The sequence below is a fragment of the Macrotis lagotis genome, chromosome 2, assembly GCF_037893015.1.
Source record: "Macrotis lagotis isolate mMagLag1 chromosome 2, bilby.v1.9.chrom.fasta, whole genome shotgun sequence".
Classification (NCBI taxonomy): domain Eukaryota; kingdom Metazoa; phylum Chordata; class Mammalia; order Peramelemorphia; family Peramelidae; genus Macrotis; species Macrotis lagotis.
In genome coordinates this window covers 105,791,390-105,809,392 of record NC_133659.1, presented here as the reverse complement: position 1 = coordinate 105,809,392, position 18,003 = coordinate 105,791,390, and the positions used below count along the sequence as shown (strand labels likewise).

Genomic DNA, 18,003 nt, shown 5'->3' with positions numbered 1-18,003 from the left:
CAAAAGTTCCTAGTGATATTTTTGCTAATGGCTCAGACTTGATACTGCCTATCACAGGGTAGACAGCAGCAAATAGATGAAGGGCTGTACCTCAAGCAGATCTAAATTGGCTGCCCATTTTCACTGGGGACTCAGGATTTCTTTAGCCTGGTGAATTTCCATAGTGGAAATGCTGTCCATTTTCCACCAACGAAGATAAATGATTTGTCTGTTATTTTTAGTCTTAAATTTGCTAGGGGACCGATGAGATAAGCGACTTTCCCAATATTTTACAGCTAGTATATAGGAGAGGCAGAACATGAACCAGATTTTCTGATCTTTAAGGCCAGTCTTCTGTCTCCTACACCAGGTAGGCTGAGTCCCTGTTTTATTATTCAGTCATTTTTCAGGTGTGTCTGATTCATCATGTCCCTGTTTGGGATTTTCTTGGAAAAGATAATGGAGTGGTTTGTCATTTCCTTCTCCAGCTCATTTTATAGATGATCAAACTCAGGCAAATAGGATTCAATGACTTTCCAAGGGTACAGCAACTAGTTATTTCAGACTAAATTTGAACTCAGGAAGATGAGTCTTCCTGCATCTAGGCCTAGGACTCTATACTCTGTGCTACTTAGCTGCCCATATTCCCCATTACCTACTGGATATAGTCTAAATTCTTTAGACTGGCATTCCAAACCTTATATAATTTTGTCTTTTCAGTGTTACACTGCAAATATTGTTACTTTGGTCTTATCTCTGACCTTATCCACATGCTGCTTTCTCTGCCTAACTCTTCCTTTTCCTCAATCTACTGTGTATTCTTCAAAGTCCAATTTGAATACCATTTATTCCATGAAGCCTTCCCTGATTTTTCAGAGAATTCTTTCAGATGGTGCCTTCTCTCTGGCACTGTAATCCTATACAAACCTTACCTCCCTTTCTAGAGGATAAGCTCCCTGAGGATATGGGTTCTTTATGTTGTATGTTCACTGTACCAAGGAAAAGAATTTGGTGCAGGGGGCAAAGTCAGAAAAGATCTCAATATATCAATTTCTAGGGAGTTCCTTTCCCATATGTCATTGAGATGCCCAAGAGAGATAAAGGGGTTCATCAGCTGCCCTGGGTTGTTCGACAGGTCCTTGAAGGCATCAAGGAAAAAAATCTAACCCTTTCCCCCAATATTCTTTACCAAGCCCAGGTAGCAAACATCCCAGGGAGATAAGGAGGAGGAATATTTTTGCTACTAGGAAATACTGTCCTTCGCTACATTCTTAGCCTCCTTCCCCTTTCCCCAATCTAAGAGGAAGGAGGGGCTGACTGGTTCAACTCTTCTTGTCTACCATATCTTACAGTCTCCAATTTATCCTCCACACCAGAGATATCAAACTCTTGCTTGGTGGTCCTCATATGCTCTGTAAAACTCCCCATTATGACCAGAACCAAATTAAATGTAATTGGAAATTGTTTAACAAAATTCATGAAAAATATAATACCACATAGATAATTTTAATTTGAGGTTTTCTAGATCAAAATCCAGCCTCACTCCCACTACTTGGGATCTGTTTCTATTCAAGTTTGAAACCATTGTTCTAATTCCCTTGCCAAGTAATCTGCCTTATGTACTGCTGTGCAGATATCAAAAACCTCCAAGGGCTACCAACTACCAACAGAAGTATAGAATCAACTACTATCAAGGGAGCTCAGCAGCTATTGAGTCTGTCTGGCACAGGAAAATGTGCTTTCTGCAATACATTGGTTTAAAGACTTTTGTTGACAGGGAACTCAAAATCCTTGGACTTGAGGCAATACATTCCACCTTTATACATAGCTCTAAGTTTAGAAGTTTTCCTTAAATTTGTCTCTGATACTTCCCACAGAGCAATCATAGATCTGAGGTTTCAAAGAAGGGCAAAAGGCATATGTCTCAAGGAGCTCCCAGTCTAATGGAGAAGACTATGTATAAACAACTATTTACAAACAAGATATGGAAAGAATGGTTGGCTGGTTGGTCCTTGTCCTTTGTTCCTGAAGAACACCAAAACGACCTTGCCAGGTTAGAGAAAAACTAAAGATAATCAACAGAGGGAAATTGCTGGTATTAAAGGGAATTAGAAAAGACTTCATGTAAAAAGTGAGATTTTTAGATAGGACTTGAAGGAGAGGAGGCAAAGATGAGATGGCAGAGAATCCCAGGCATGGGGGACAGCCAAGGAAGATATTTGGAGTCTTGTTTGAGGAACAGCAGAGAGGCTAGAGACTCTAGGTCACAGAGTATATAAAGTGGATTTACAAGGAAGACTTTTGAGTTAGGAGGGGCCTCAGATTATGAAGGAAGGCTTTGAATGTCAGAGGATTTTATATTTGATCCTGGGAGTCCTAGGGAGTCATTGCAATGTGCTGAAGTGGGGGAGTGGGAATAGAGAGGAAGGTGACATGGTCAGACCCATACTTGAGGAAGATCAATTTGACAGCTGAAGAGAGAATGGAATGAAGTAGGGAGAGACTTGAGGTTAGTAGCTCAAGTAGCAGGTTATTGCAACAGTCCCGGGAGTGCGGGTGGGGGACAGACACTGAGGTGACAAGATCCTGCAATAGACTGGTAGCAGTATCAAACGAGTGAAGGGGACATATACCATTTACAAAAGATGTTATAGGCAGAAGCGACAGATCTTGGCAACTGACTTGATACGGGAGTGATAGGGAGTGAAGATGACACTTGGGTTGCATGCTAGGTGACCAGAAGGATGGTGCTATCTTTGACAGTATTTAGTAAAGTTACTTTGGGGAAAAGACAATGAATTCTTTTGGATGTGTTGAGTTTAAAATGTCTATGAGACAACTCAATTCAAGATGTCCAATAGGAAGGCTGAAGATGTAAGATTTAAGGTAAGGAAAGAGGTTAGGGCTAGTAAAAGAGATCTGGAAATCTTCAGCACAGACATAATCATGAGATCCATGGGAGTTGATGAGAACACTAAATTAAAAACAAGGTGAAAAGAAGAAAGCCCAAGACAGATCTGTGGGGAACACCATTGTTAGTGGACAGGATTTGATTGAAAATTCAACAAAGGAAATCGAGAAGGAAAAGAGAAAATATGATAGAGTAATGTCATGAAAACCTAGAGAGAAGAGAATGTCAAGGAGAAAAGGCTGATTGACAGGGTCAAAGGTTACAGAAAGTATGAGCAGGACAAACAAGAAGGATGAACATTGAGAAAAGGACATTAGGTTCAGAAGAAAAAATGTCTTGTGACTTCTTTCATATTAATAGTTTCCCTCCCTCAAGTCTTCTCTTGCTCATCAGTCATTAAGCTTTGACTATAAATTATGGTAAAAAAGCCTTAGGGTAACAAAGAAAAAAAGTGAACTAATATCTACCCTTAGGACCTTATTTTCTAATGAGGAGACAATGGATATGGGAGGAGGTTCACTGAGACTCACTGAGGTTAGGAGTGTTCTGTGTGCAGGGAGTGTTCTGTGTGCAGAGGAGGCCAGTGTGACTGGATTGCAAAGTTCATGGAGGGGAGTAATGTGTCAGTAACCTGGAAAGGTAGGAGTGAGTCAGATTGTAAATGTTCATCAGAGTTTGATGTCTGATTGTAAAGGTAATAGGGGTTCCCGGTAGTTTATCAATCAAGGAGACATATATCAGACTTGATCTTTAGAAAAACCAATTTTGCAATTGCGTGGAGGATGCACTGGAATGAGGCAAGGCTTGAGGTAAGGGAAACCAAATGTGAGTCTACTGCAATAGTTCAGATGAGGAGGATGACTGCCTGTACTACAGTGCTGACCATGTGAATCAATCAGTCAATCAATATTTTTATGCACTTACTGGGGATACAAAAGGAGTCCCTGAAGGAATTGAGAGGAGTCAGATGTAAGAAATTTTATAATGGTAGAAATAAGATTTGGTGACTAGATATATGGGGTGGGTGTGAATAATGAGTTGAGATTGACATTAAAGTTTTGAATCTGGGTGACTATGAAGGACAGATGGGAATAGGAAAATCTGGAAGAGGAATGGTTTGGTGTAAGGTGATAAGCTCTTTTAGATGAGTGGATGCCTTATCCAGCTGGAAATGTCCAATAAGCAGTGGGTGATATGAAACCAGAACTGGATTTATAGATCTGAGAGTCATCTTCATACGGGATGAACTCACGGTCCTTATGGGCCCTTGACCATTCTTAGTGTTCTTCAAAAATGAACACAATATTCCAGATGGGATATGGACAGAATACAGTGGGAACTCTTTATTCCTAGACATTGCCTTTCAAGACATTCTACAATCACATCTAATCACAGAGAGATAGTGCAATGATGAAGTGGATAGGACACCGAACTTGAAAGTAGGTTTTAGTTCTGTTTGTTTCAGTTGTATCAGATTCTACGTAATTCCATTTGGGGTTTTCTTGGCAGATACTGGAGGAGTTTGTCACTTCCTTCTCCAGTTCATTTTACAGATGAGGAACCTGAGGCAAACAGGTTGAGTGATTTGCCCAGGGTGTTTGAGTTAGTGTTCGAGTCTGGATTTGAACTTAGGTATTCCTGACTCCATGTCTGACACTCTATTCACTGTGTTATCTGGGCAGGAAAAGTTGGGTGTAAATCCTATCTCAGATACTTAACAGCTGTATGACTGAGAAAGACATTTAATCTCTCTATACCTCAGTTTCCCCATTTGCAAAATTAAGAGGTTGGATTCAATGGCCTTAAAAAATTCTTTACAATTTTTGACTGATATATATATATATATATATGTTGTTAGTATTTGAAATTAAAACTCCCTAACTTCCCAAATCTTTATCCCCCCAGAAGAATTGCTGAAGATCCCTGTCTCCCTTATCTTGTATTTGAGAAATTCATTTTAAGACAGGTATAACACTTGAAGTGGTTGAGAGGAAACTTGGCTGTTACCAAAGACTGGCTGTAAAATAATGTGACACAGAGAAGAAAACCCACCAAACACCCAATAAGTGCCTTCTTCCAACCTTCAGAGCCTTCTTTGATTTGAGGCCAACCTTCTAGACTTCTTTCCTATTCTTTCCCTTCACAAATTTCTCACATCTCTCATTCCAGTCAAATTGAACTCTTCTTTGGGGAATGGTTTAATAAACTATGGTGGTATATGTATGTCATGGAACACTATTGTTCTACTAGAAACCAGGAGGGACGGGGATTCAGGGAAGCCTGGAGGGATTTGCATGAACTGATGCTGAGCAAGATGAGCAGAACCAGAAAAACACTGTATACCCTAACAGCAACATGGGGTGATGTTCAACCTTGAAGGACTCGCTCATTCCATCAGTGCAACAATCAGGAACAATTTTGGGATATCTTTGATGGAGAATACCATCTGTATCCAGGTTAAGAATTGTGGAGTTTGAACAAAGACCAAAGACTGTTACCTTCAATTTAAAAAAAAAAACCCGTTATCTTATTATGTAATTTTGATATCTCTTATACTTTATTTTTTCCTTATGGATATGATTTCTCTCTCATCACATTCAACTTAGATCAATGTATACCATGAAAACAATGTAAAGATTAACAGACTGCCTTCTGTGGGGGGGTGGGGGGAGGGAAGCAAAATTAGGGGGAAAATTGTAAATTTCAAAGTAAATAAATTTTAAAAATAAAAAAATATATAAAATATCTAAAAAATTGAACTCTTCTCTCTCTTAGTTCCCATCCTATTATCTTTGGCCTCAGTGTTTTTCCTCATCCCCTCTAATACTTCTCATGCCTGGATAGGACATCTCTGTCATCCTCCTTTCCAGTGAGGCTAATTTAGCTGGTATTTCCTGAATGAAGCCTCCCTTGATACCCTGATTTCCTTCTGTAAACTTCTTCTAGTTCTTTATCTGATTGCTCTTTTGCACTTGTCTCTCTTAAATAATCTAGTAATCTCAGTTTTGGTCCTTGCCACTAAGAGTAAACTCATTGAGAGAAGGACCCCAATCCTGTTTGTCATCCCACCCCTAGCCCAGTGGCTTGCATCTATCAGTTTGTTGAATACATGAGTGAACAAGGAAGCTGGTGTAGACAGATCGGAGGAAGCATACACCCCACTCCCATTCTAGAAACATGCTCTTCTTTTCTGTCTTTTTGTCTCTGTCACACACACACACACACACACACACACACACACACACACACACACACACGAACATAACGTTCTTTTTTTTTCTATTTCCATCTCAGAGAACCAGGGACCAACCTGAGGCCTCAGCTAGGCCAGGCCCCCAGAACAGTCATAGAGGCCCAGGAAAAGAGGCCTCCAGAGAAGCCCAATGGAAATAATGCTAAATTTGGAGTCAGAGGACTCCCTTCACAACCCTGTGTAGCTTTTGGCAAATCTTTGCCTGAGTCTGTTTTCTGAGCCATAAAATGAGGGATTTGGACCCGGAGATGACCTTTAAGGTACCTTTCTACTCTAAATCTCCAATCTTATGCTTATCTTCTTCCATTAAACTCTAATCCTCCAGAGACCTGATTCTCAGAAATCTGTCATCTCCCATTTCAGGGAAATTGGCATTCCAAAGTGAGACTTTTCCAGGTCTAATAACCTTTCTCAACTATAAGAATGACTGACAGCTAAATTTCAGGTTACTCTGACATGTGGTGAGGAAGCCTTTTTATTTCTTTTTTAGATTAAGGAGACAGAGAAGGTTACTGAAGTCTAGAGGGCCTCTCCATCTCACCAGCTCTGGCAGCTTTGTCCCTTCATCTCCGCTGGAGGTCTGTTTGTTTTTCAGGTAACCAAGGGCAAGAGCTCATTCTCACATTTTGACTTGGGGTGGCTGGGAAGAGATCCAGAATGTAAACCCTCCACTATTGCTGGGGATCCAGGGGCCTCAATTCCCAACAGGAAGTCCTGAAGCCACACATAATTTCCTTTCCAACATGGGTCAGAGCTCTGGCTGTAGGAGTGTGTGTGTGTGTGTGTGTGTGTGTGTGTGTGTGTGTGTGTGTTTAGTAAGCACCTTATTCTATGCAAAATATAAGTGGACATTTATTTCTACAATATGTCAAATTTTGTGAACTGTTTTGCAGACATTTCATTTGACTTTTGCAGCCACTCTGGAGTAGGGACAGCAAGCATTATTATTTCTATTTTTCAGATAAGAAAACTGAGGCTTTCGCCTTTTTTTATAAAGCTCTTGAGTATCTGAAGGATGATCTGGATTCAGATTTTTTTGGCTCTAAGATCAGCACTCTATTATACAACATTGCTTCCAGTATCTACTCCTACCCTCAACTTTAACCTGATTATATATGCAGAAGAGGCAGCTAGGTGGCTCAGTGGATAGGGTGTTGGACTCAGAATCAGGAAGACCCCACTTCAATTCTGGTCTCCAACATTTACTAGTTTTGTCATCCTAGGCAAGTTACTTAACATCTGTTTGATTTAATTCACTGGAGACAGAAATGGCAAACCTATCCTGTGTCTTTGCCAAGAAAATGCCTTAAACATTATAATCTGGCTCATGGAATCATGAAGAGTCAGACATGACTGAACAACAATGACATATAGTCACACAAATGTACATATATACATATATATGTAAAATCTATATCTATATCTATCTATCTATCTATCTATATCTATCTACCTATCTATCTATCTATGTCTAAATGGAAGAGTAAATTGAGGGGGGAGCCAGTTCCCATCTCCATAACCACAGCATATATCTAGATTTTTCTTCTAGCTCTGGCTCTAAGTATGTAGACAATACACTGTCCTTTTACTAAGTTTCCTAACAAATAATGAGGTGATTGGATGAGATCATCCTCATGTTCCCTTTTCAGCTCTAAAATTCTGATTCTTATCAATGATGCAGTGCCTAGAAGCTTTCCACTAATCAGCTGATCCCAGTTGATGCTTTTGAAATGGTAGGTACCTGAGGGGTGTGTTCAATCTGGTAGACTGTGTGTTCCTGATTACATTGCAGGACTGATTTTTAAAATTAGTTGCAGTAACTAACATTTATATGGTACCTCAGGGTTTGCAAAGAGCTTTACAAATATATCTTTTTTTATTTTTCTTCTCACAACCACCCTGGGAGGCAGGTGCTATTATTGCAGTCTCATGTCACAGATGGGAAAACAGGTCTAGAGAGAATGTTACTTGTCAGAGATATCACAGCTCATAAATGTCTGCAGCAAGGTTTGAACTCAGGTCTTCCTGATTCTAAGAACAATATTTTATTCTCTGTCACTTAGATGTCAGGTTAGCCATCTTTTGGGAGGGTGACAATATAAGAAGACCTTAATTTATGCAATGGATATTCCATAAATGAAATTTTTGCCAATCAAATCACAATTTTCTTTTCTTTTAAAATTTTATTTATTTAAGGCCATGCAGTTAACGTGACTTTCTCTAGATCACATGGCTAGACAGTTATTAAGTGTCTGAGACTGGATTTGAACTCTGATCCTCCTGACTCCAGGGCTGATGCTCTTTCCACTGTATCACCTAGCCATCCCACAGTCACAATTTTCATGCTGACATTAACCCTTCTGATATTATTTTACTTAATTTCTGTTTTTTCTTCAATATACAGTAAGGTGCAAGCTGGAGCCAGCTTCTATTGACTTTTGGGAGCTGACTGTTAAATTTTCAGTATGAACATTTGCTCCTCAGAGATTGATGAAAACAGCATGACTGATATGTAAATATGTTAAACACAAAAGTACATATACAACTTTTCCCAGATTGTTTACCAACATGGGGAGGGGGGAGGGAAGGAGGGTGGTAGAAAATTATGGAATTCATACATTTGCAAATGAATGAATGTTGAAAAGTTACCATTGCATATAATTAGAAAAATAAAATACAATTTCAATTTAAAAAAAGAAATTGGTTAATGACAAAAATGAGGGTTGATGTATTGTTTTGTGATTGTTTAGACATAAGAAATTGATAGATAATAATGTCAAGAATTTGGGTTATCTTAAAAGTGTATTGTGGCACATTTTTTTCCCCTGAGAATTAACTGGTTGGTAAACATTTATTGATAGACAGTTTGCCTTCAGTATGTTTCCTCAGTCTCTTAGCTAAAAAAAAAAATCAAGAGGATGAGGAACTGCTTTTTAAAGGTCCTCTCCCCCTCTTATGATGTCTTTCATAATTTTGGATTTTTTTTAAAGTGAAGCAGACCTGTAAGCACACCTTTGTTTCCTTCTTCATCAACAAAAAGGTCTCCTCTGACAACACAGTAAAATTTCATGTTCCTCCCCTCCTGTACGTCCTCTGTTTCTTTTGGGAAAGAGCTAAATCTATTGATTCTTTTATAGTTCAATCCACTGGACAGAGGGTTAGAAGGTCTGTAGGACCTCAAGCACGGAGTGGGATAATGGAAATCTGAATAAAATAATATCATCACATCCCCAAACTCATTAAGTGATATGAGGTAAGTCACTCAACCTTTCTTGATCTTAGTCTCTAAAAGCTATCAAAAGGAAAGAATCTTAGTCATCAACACTTCTCTCCTCAACCCCAACCAAAATCCCCACATCATTAGCAGATCATCTGAAGGATGATATGCTGTATAGAGGAGGCAGTTAGGTGATACAGAGAATAAAGTGCCAGGTCTGGAGTCAGGAAGATTCATCTTCCTGAGTTCAAATCTGACCTCATTCACTTAATAGCTGTTAGACTCTGGGCAAGTCACTTAATTTTCCTCCTCTGTAAAATGAGTTGGAGAAGGAAATGGCAAAACTACTCTGATATCTTTGCCAAGAAAATCTCAGATGGGATCACAAAAAGTCAGACATGACTGAACAACAACAAATGTGTAGAAGAGACTTCATCATTATGAGACAGTGAACATATTATAGGAGAAAGCCCAGGACTTACACCTGAGTTTGAATCCTAACTGCCTCTGTGACCTTGAGGGAATCACTTCATGACCCTGAGCCTCAGTTTCTTCATCGGCAAAACAAATAGTTTGGATGATCTGTCCTGAATTCTATTCTAGCTCTGACACTGGACTCAATGATTCAGATATGTTCCTAAGTGGGTTCTAAGGAGGTTTCTTTAGTGGGAAGGCTATGGATGTAAGTAGCACAAAAGAAAACAAAATGATCCCTTTGTCCTAGAGCAATGATATCAGAAGGGGGAGCTGAACCCTGGTATCCAGAATATCATATGAGTCCGCACGTGGCAAACAGTTCCCTACCTCCATGGACTAAGAGGCATAAGATCAACATTCTAGGTTCAGCTCTTTCACTAAGTCCTTATGTGACCTTGGATAAATATTTAAACATTCCTTATTCATGTCAAAATCATATGTCTTCCCCAGACCCCTGGGCTTCAACTGAAAAAATTCCAGGAGGTTGAACCAGATAATTTATTTATCTTTTAAATAAAATCATTGATAACTTTTGATTTTTATATCATCTTCATTTCCAAAGGAAGTCATTGTAATAATTGATTTAAAAAAAAAGTTGGAGGGGGGAACAATTCTGCAACATTAATTAACATCACTGTGCATTTGAAAGAGAAATAAAGTTGCAAGGCTTGGGATTTAAGTTAAAATTCCACCTCTGACATTTACTAACCTGTGTCAATTGGCAAGTCACTTTACCTCTATAAGATCATTTTTTCATATGTAAACTTAAGGAGTAGAATTAGTTGGTCTCTTAAAGTCTCTTTTAGATCTCAATCTCTGAAGCTGTGATCCTATACCTTTCCAGAAAGATATGATTAGCCATGATTTTGTGCACATAGACATCACCAATCATTTTCTAAGTCTGCAGAGGGAAGGATGCTTTCCCCAGGGCCAAGCTTGACTGTTATAATTAAATAGCATTCTCTTTTTTGTTTTGCTTTGATTCCTTCCATTTACATAGCAATCCATGGAATCATTTCTAAGGACCCTTCTGGTTCTAATGCCCCCCCCCCACCATCCCCAACCACCAAGGTAGATTAATGATGCTCACTCATATGTAGATAGGTGGGAAGGGAAGGAAGGGTTTTTCTGTTTTGAAGGATGGTCTCAGCCCCAGTCAAGATCAGACTTTCTCAGGAGAAGAGACCCAAATGAAAGTTCTCTCAGTAACTGGGAGGGATAAGAGAATGCCACATTTGATCACAGTTTTTCCTTCAAGGATATTTGCTTTTATGCTGTGGGACAGCTACCTGGCATCTCCCTTCCTCCTGCCCCTCAGCTGATACTCTCACTTTTGCCAGTCTCCCATAACACAGAACTATAGAATATTCTAGTTGGATGGTAGTTCAACCCCCTTATTTTACAAGTCTTTAAAATTTACCTCTGGCAGCAGGTACAAGTAATTACAAAAAACCTAGATCCATCTGTAGGGAAGGGGAGAGTAGCGATGGTGACCTCATTCAGATTCCCACCTCCTTCCCAACTATTCTCTTTACCCAGAAAACCCACATCACCACCACCATTATCACCTCCACTTCCATCTCCCCTCCCTCACCCTGCCCCAGGTGAGGATGGGAGGCTGGAGAACTGGTTTCAACCACACTTTAGTGAGATCAAGAAAATAAATAATCCAGAAGTCACCTTGTGGGTTGCTAATATTTCAAGTGGAAAGGAAAAAAATTTTCTGAGCACAGTGGGGATGGGGAGAGAGAGAGAGAGAGAGAGAGAGAGAGAGAGCGAGCACCGGCCCTGGAGTCAGGAGTACCTGGGTTCAAATCCGACCTCAGACACTTAATAATTACCTAGCTGTGTGGCCTTGGTCAAGTCACTTAACCTCATTTGCCTTGCAAAAACCTAAACAAGAGAGAGAGAGAGAGAGAGAGAGAGAGAGAGAGAGCGAGCCTTGGAGGCTAGGAACAGCTGGAGGGGAAAGCAATAGAAGTGTAGAAGACAGGGACCAACCTGCAGCCAGGCCAAGGCACCCGTGGAGATGAGGAAGGGCTGTAGAGAGGAGAAAGGAGTTGAGGGAGGAGAATGCCAGGGATCTTGGAAAACCTACTCCAAACCCCTCATTTTAAGAGTGGGATGCTTGACAAAGCTCAGATCCGAACCCAGATCTTGCGATTACCAACCCACCGCTCTTGTCCACGGCACGTAGAAACTGAGCCGCGGAGGAGCGAGCATGGCTAGATGCAGAGAGGGAGAGGCAGGGAGGAGGAGAGGGAACGCGCAGGGGTGGAGGGAGGGGAAGGCCGACCACTCACGTCTTCTTGAAGATGCCCCCCAGGGCGCTGCCCAGGAGGAGACAGAACTGCTGCGAGAAAAAAACCCAGGAGATCTGGGGCAGCGAGCTGTGCGTCTGGCAGCGCAGGTCGGCCACGGTGGGGCCCAGGAAGCCGATGCACAGGCCGAAGCTGAAGAAGACGCTCCAGTAGGTGAGCGTGGGCTGCAGGTTGCGGCGGAACAAGCCCGAGGTGTGCCCGGGGCAGCCCATGGCCCCGCGCCCCGCTGCCCGGCCGGACTCCCCGGCCGCCCGCCCGCCCGCTCGCCGGCCCGCAGTCCCAGCGCCCGCGGGGAGGAGCCGGGGCAGCCCAGGGGGCCGCGGCGCGCCCCGCCCACGGGCCCCGAGGGCTGGGCCCCAGGCCAGGTGGGGGGTAGGATGCGGGCGCCGTGGGGCTGCGGCTCAGGCTGTCCCCGGCCCGCGGCTTCCTGGGCCGGCCCGAGGCCCGCCCCGCTCCCTCCCGGACCCGCGCGCTGCCGGGGGCAGAGCCAGAAAGCGCTTCGGAGGTCCTCCGGCCCGACCGTCCCGCTGTGCGGAGGGGAAACTGAGGCCGGGGACGGGGAGGAAGACGCCTAAGCTCGTGACAGGAGCGGAGCTAGGGCCAGAGTCTCCCTGGGCAGCTCCGAATGTCACATTGTCCTTGGCTAGTCGGAAGGACAGGAGTTCGAAGCCAGCCTCAGACCTTTGACTCTCACTAGCTGGGTGACCTTGAGCAAGTCCCTTAAGCCTGATTGCCTCGCGTCCAGGGCCATCTCCAGTCGTCCTGATTCATCTCTGGCCACTGGACCCAGATGGCTCTGGGGGAGAAAGTGAGGCAGATGGCTTAGCACAGCACCCCCCCCCCCAAACAAACAAACAAACTCAATTCATGTGTTTGTCATGGCATCACCTCCTCCCGACGTCTTGGTCTTCTTCGAGAATGAAGGACAGATATCATCATCATTATCAAACTACCTCCCTGTTGTCACGGTCTTCCAGAAGGAAGGACAAACATCATCAGCAAACTACCGCCCCCCCCCCCCCGCCCCCATGAAGGGAAGGAAGGGCATCATCATCATCATCATCATTTGTCTTTTAGCTTATCGCATTTCCCGAGCAGAGTGTAAGCTCCTGGAGGGCAGGGACGGTTTCATTTTTGCCTTTGTATAGTGGCCACAAAGGAGGCACATAATAAGGGTTTGTTGATTAAGTTAAATTGAATTCAGATTCAGTCCAGGTGCAGCCCTGGGACTGAGCAACTGCCCGTAAGTACCGCAGCTAAGGAAACAGGGCCAAGCTGAGTTAGCTACGCATTCGTGGACCCTGGCCGGAAAGCCGAGAGGACCCAAGTCGAAGCCTTAAGTAAAGCAGACACATTTTAGGCCGGTCCCCAGTGCGGCGGGGCTGCCCAGGGAGTCTGAGGGGACTGAAGTCAGAGCTCTAAGGCTATCTAGTCCAGATATCTAGAACTCACCTTTCCCTCTGCCCCCACTGTCCGAAAGGTCCCTTTTCCCCACGCTCCCCAATTGGACGGAGGAGAAAGGATAAGGATTTAAATCTCTTCTCTCCCATCGTGGAAAGAGGAAAACAAAGCGAAGTCACTAGAATGATACCATTGAGTGAGAAAGTATCCATTTCTCCAGAAAGAAGGGGACTTGGTAAGAGCTAAACAGAGGTGTGTGAAAATAAATAAATAAATGAGTAACCAAATCAATCAATCAGTCAATAGCACTGAGTAGAAAAAAGAGCCCTGGACTTGTAATTAGAAGTACTGGACTGTTTAGCTTTGTGACCCTGAAAGTTTCTCTGAACTTCCCTGAAGCCTTAATTTCTTCATCTTTAAAATAAGGATAATACCTTCACTACCCTCCTCAGAATGGTTATGGAAATTCAATTTCTTTTTATTTAGGAGGGAGAGGGACCCAATTACAGCCAATAAAGGGCAGATTTGCAATTTACAAAGGAATCAATTAAGAAAGGGGTTAAATCATTTGTCTTCTGACTCATAGGTCATACCTGTCTAACTTAGAGGTCAGGCAGCCCACTCCCTTTGCCAGAGGTGGAAATAGAAGAGTAAGTAGATGGGTCAAGGGACAACCACATCATTAGTTGACTCAGGCCCTGAATTCGGGGTCTCCTGTCTTTTAACTCAAGGTGCTGTCCCTCTCCAACAATGCTCCCCACCTCTCCAAGGGGAACAGCAGCTAAAGCAGAACACCATTATCATCATCATTGGATAAGGATCTGTCTGCACATCAGTCTCAACAGACAGAGCCAGATGGGCAAATGAAGTATCTGACCTTGAATCACAAAATCTAGCATGCTCCCATATGGATACCTCATGCAGTTTTATAGAAATAACTACTCCAATCCATCCTTCATTCAGCTGTAAACTTGACCTTCCTTTCAAGAAGGTCTCATCACTTCTCCCACTTTCTTACCTCCACCTCCTGCAATTCAATCAACCCGAGTGTTTTCCAGCTACCCACAGAATTATACAGAAAATCTATTTGGTATTCAAAGCCCTCGATAACTTAGTACCTTGCTACTTTTTCAGTCTTCTTATTTCCTACTTTGAATGCTGGTCTCCTTTCAGTTCCTTAAACTTCATCTCCAAACATTTTTACTTGGTTGTCCCCCAAACCTGGGGCACTCCCTACTCCTCTCTGCCTCAGTTTCCCTTCCAGTCTCATCTAAAATCTCATATTCTGCAACAAGCTTTTCCTATCCTACTTTATACTTCTTTCTATTTGATTGACTCTAGTATATTTTGTACACATTTTTGTACATTTGTGTGTGTTGTCTCTCTCCTGTGATCTCTTTGAGATCAAGTACTATCTTTCACAGCCCCTGGGTATCTTGGCACAGGCTTGGTGCTTAAATAAATGTTTGTTGATTGACTGCTTATTGACTGAAATACCATAAGAAAGGAAAGGCAGTAAACTGAAGGATTCAGAACTTGCCTTGGGGTCAAATTCTGTTTCTAATAAATAATAGTTTATGTGACTATTAAATGACTCTTAAGTCATTTAGAATCTTTGTGACCTTTGCAACTCTCTGAGACTAAAACTGTGAATCAGTAACTAAGTTGAATATATGCGGGGGGGGGAGGGATTTTCCATTTTCATATTGCCTTACATGAAATCCTAAATCCAGCCTAATCCCATGAGAAACATAAAGAATGATACCTATGGGGATTGTAAGAATGGACTAGTCGTTGCCAGCATTGCTGATTGACTGGTTGGTTGTCCAATTCCACTTCCTTTGGGCCCCTTCTCACCCCCCCCCCACCCCCAAGACTTCCTCTACACACCTGGAGATGGTGATAATAGGGACCGAGATGGAACTGTGGGTAATCAGCTTTTCCAGCATGCATGAAATTTGTTTATTTAAATAGAATTAAATTGCCTGGGTTTTCATGGGAATGGTATAAATTAATTTCATCTGTTTCTAGCAAGAACCTTGGGCAACCTCTGACTGGCCTAGAGAGTATGTGACTTGTCCAGAGTCACACAACTAGTAAATCAAAAGGTCAGGATTCCAGACCAGTATTCCTCTGGCTCCAGGGCTATTTCCAAATCACATTGTCGTGGTTTATCATAGCTTTTCCAGAATTCATTTTTGTCTGTAGTCATCACTGGGAGACTAGCAAGGGATGTAACAAATAAATGATTCTCCTCCATCTTACAGATGAAGGTGGTAGAGATTGAGACCCCACCCCACCCCCATCCAGAGGTTAAGTGACTTCCTGGAGATCACTTACCATAATCACTTGGTAAAACTGGAAACAACTTCTCTCTGCCCCTCAGCAGGTACTATTTCCATAGAGTGAGTGAGCAAAACTAAATGGAACAGACCTTTGGAATCTTAAAAAGAGGGAAAAAAATCTTTGCCTTCAGGGAGCTCTTGATCAAACATGGACAAATGGATACAGTGACTAGGAGGAGGAAATAGGATTGGTTAGAGATCCTGCTAAGAATTAGGAGACAGATGGTCTCAATCTTGGAAAACTTCCTGGAGGAGATGGAATTTGTGTTGTGCTGGAAAGTAAGTACTGGACAGTATTGTTTTCAGAATAGGATAGTGGGAGGGTTGGAAATCCATGCTCTTTTTTCTAAACTTTCATTAAGACTGAGTGACTAAACCCTACCATTAAATATATCCCATTAATGTATTTTATATACTATATGTGTCCATCATGTCATCTTATTATATACTATATCAATCAGGTACTAGATCTGTGAATTCATCAATATAGGAAATACCCTTGTGAGGAAACTCTATCTGCCAATGTAGATCAGTAACTTCTCTTCAATTTATAGTTATAGAATATTATTTAGAAGTTAAGTAATTTATTCAGATTCATACAGTACACATGAGGCAAGAATTGAAATCTCTATGGCTCCAGAACCAACTGTCTATCCAGTTTATGATACTTCTCTTAGTATATTATATTATATCATATCATTTTATATATATTATAAAAAGGCATATATTATATAATATATAATATTAGTCATATTATAAATATAAGTATATATGTACATATATGTCTATATGCATACTACATAAATGTTAATGAGAGGTAGAGGATAGCTGTCCACAGCATCAAGAAGGCAGGACATCAATATCTGTTTCTCCCATACACTGTAGCTACCCAAGCAGCCCTCTAAGATTATATACTGTAAAGAAAGTACAGATCTAGGTTAGTAGAGGAAGTTCCTCATCAAAAGTTCCTTAGACTGATAAAAATCACAGATCTGATAAAAAAAATTATATTAACTAACATATATCAAGACAAGTCAAGGGCTAGAGATACAAAAAAAGGCAAAACACAGTCATATATACATATGCATTACATATACCTATATATTCAAATACATATGCACATCCATATCCATACCTATATATGTGTAATATATATATATATATATATATATATAATATGTATAATACATATTTTATATGGCTATGTCTAAACAGATAATCTCCTTTACAAAAACATGTATGTTGACACTTATACCTTCCAGACTTCTTCTAATGACATTGTGGTGACCTTAGGTTCTACAGGCAAACCTTATTTTATTTTGCTTTGTTTTATTGTACTTCATAAATATTGTGATTTTTTTTGTTTGTTTTTACAAATTAAAGATGTTGACAATCTGGTGTCAAGCAAGTCTATTGGAGCCATTTCCCCCAGTGTCATAAACTCACATTTGATGCCTGTTACATTTTAATAATTCTCACAATATTTCAAACATTTTCATTATTATTATATCTGTTATGGTGATCTGTGATCAGTGATCTTTTATATTCCTATTATAATTGTTCTGGAAAACAGTAAACAATAAATGTGTGAATTCTGACTTCTCCACTGATAAGTCATTCCCAAGTCTCTCTCCTCCTCAGGCCTCCCTAGTTCCTGAAACAAAACAATATTGAGGGGCGGTTAGGTGGCATAGTGGATAGAGCACCGGCCTTGGAGTCAGGAGTACCTGGGTTCAAATCTGACCTCAGACACTTAATAATTACCTAGTTGTTTGGCTTTGGGAAAGCCACTTAACCCCATTGCCTTGAAAAATCTAAAAAAAACAAAACAAACAAAAAAAACCCCAATATTGAAATTAGGGCAGTTAATAACCTTACAATGGCATCAAGTGAAAGAAAGAGTCAACCCTATGAGACAAACTTCATTGGCTTCTTATTTTATGAAATTGCCACAGCCACCCCAACCTTCACTAACCCATCCTGATCAGTCAACAACCATCAACCTAAAAGATGATTCCCTGAAGGCTCAGATGATGACTAACTTTATTTTTCAGCAATAAAGTATTTTAATTAGGGTATATGCATTGGTTTTTTAGATA

The 18,003-nt window shown here is 41.3% G+C and overlaps 1 protein-coding gene across 1 annotated transcript in view; it reads right to left on the bottom strand.

Moving 5' to 3' along the window:
• Positions 1 to 12,370, bottom strand: part of MFSD4A (major facilitator superfamily domain containing 4A) — a 69,337-nt gene extending 56,967 nt beyond the window's left edge. The window contains exon 1 of the mRNA XM_074222497.1: positions 12,141 to 12,370. Within this exon, the coding sequence (XP_074078598.1) occupies positions 12,141 to 12,370 (230 nt within the window). The remainder of the gene's footprint in view (positions 1 to 12,140) is intronic.
• Positions 12,371 to 18,003: the final 5,633 nt, after the last annotated feature.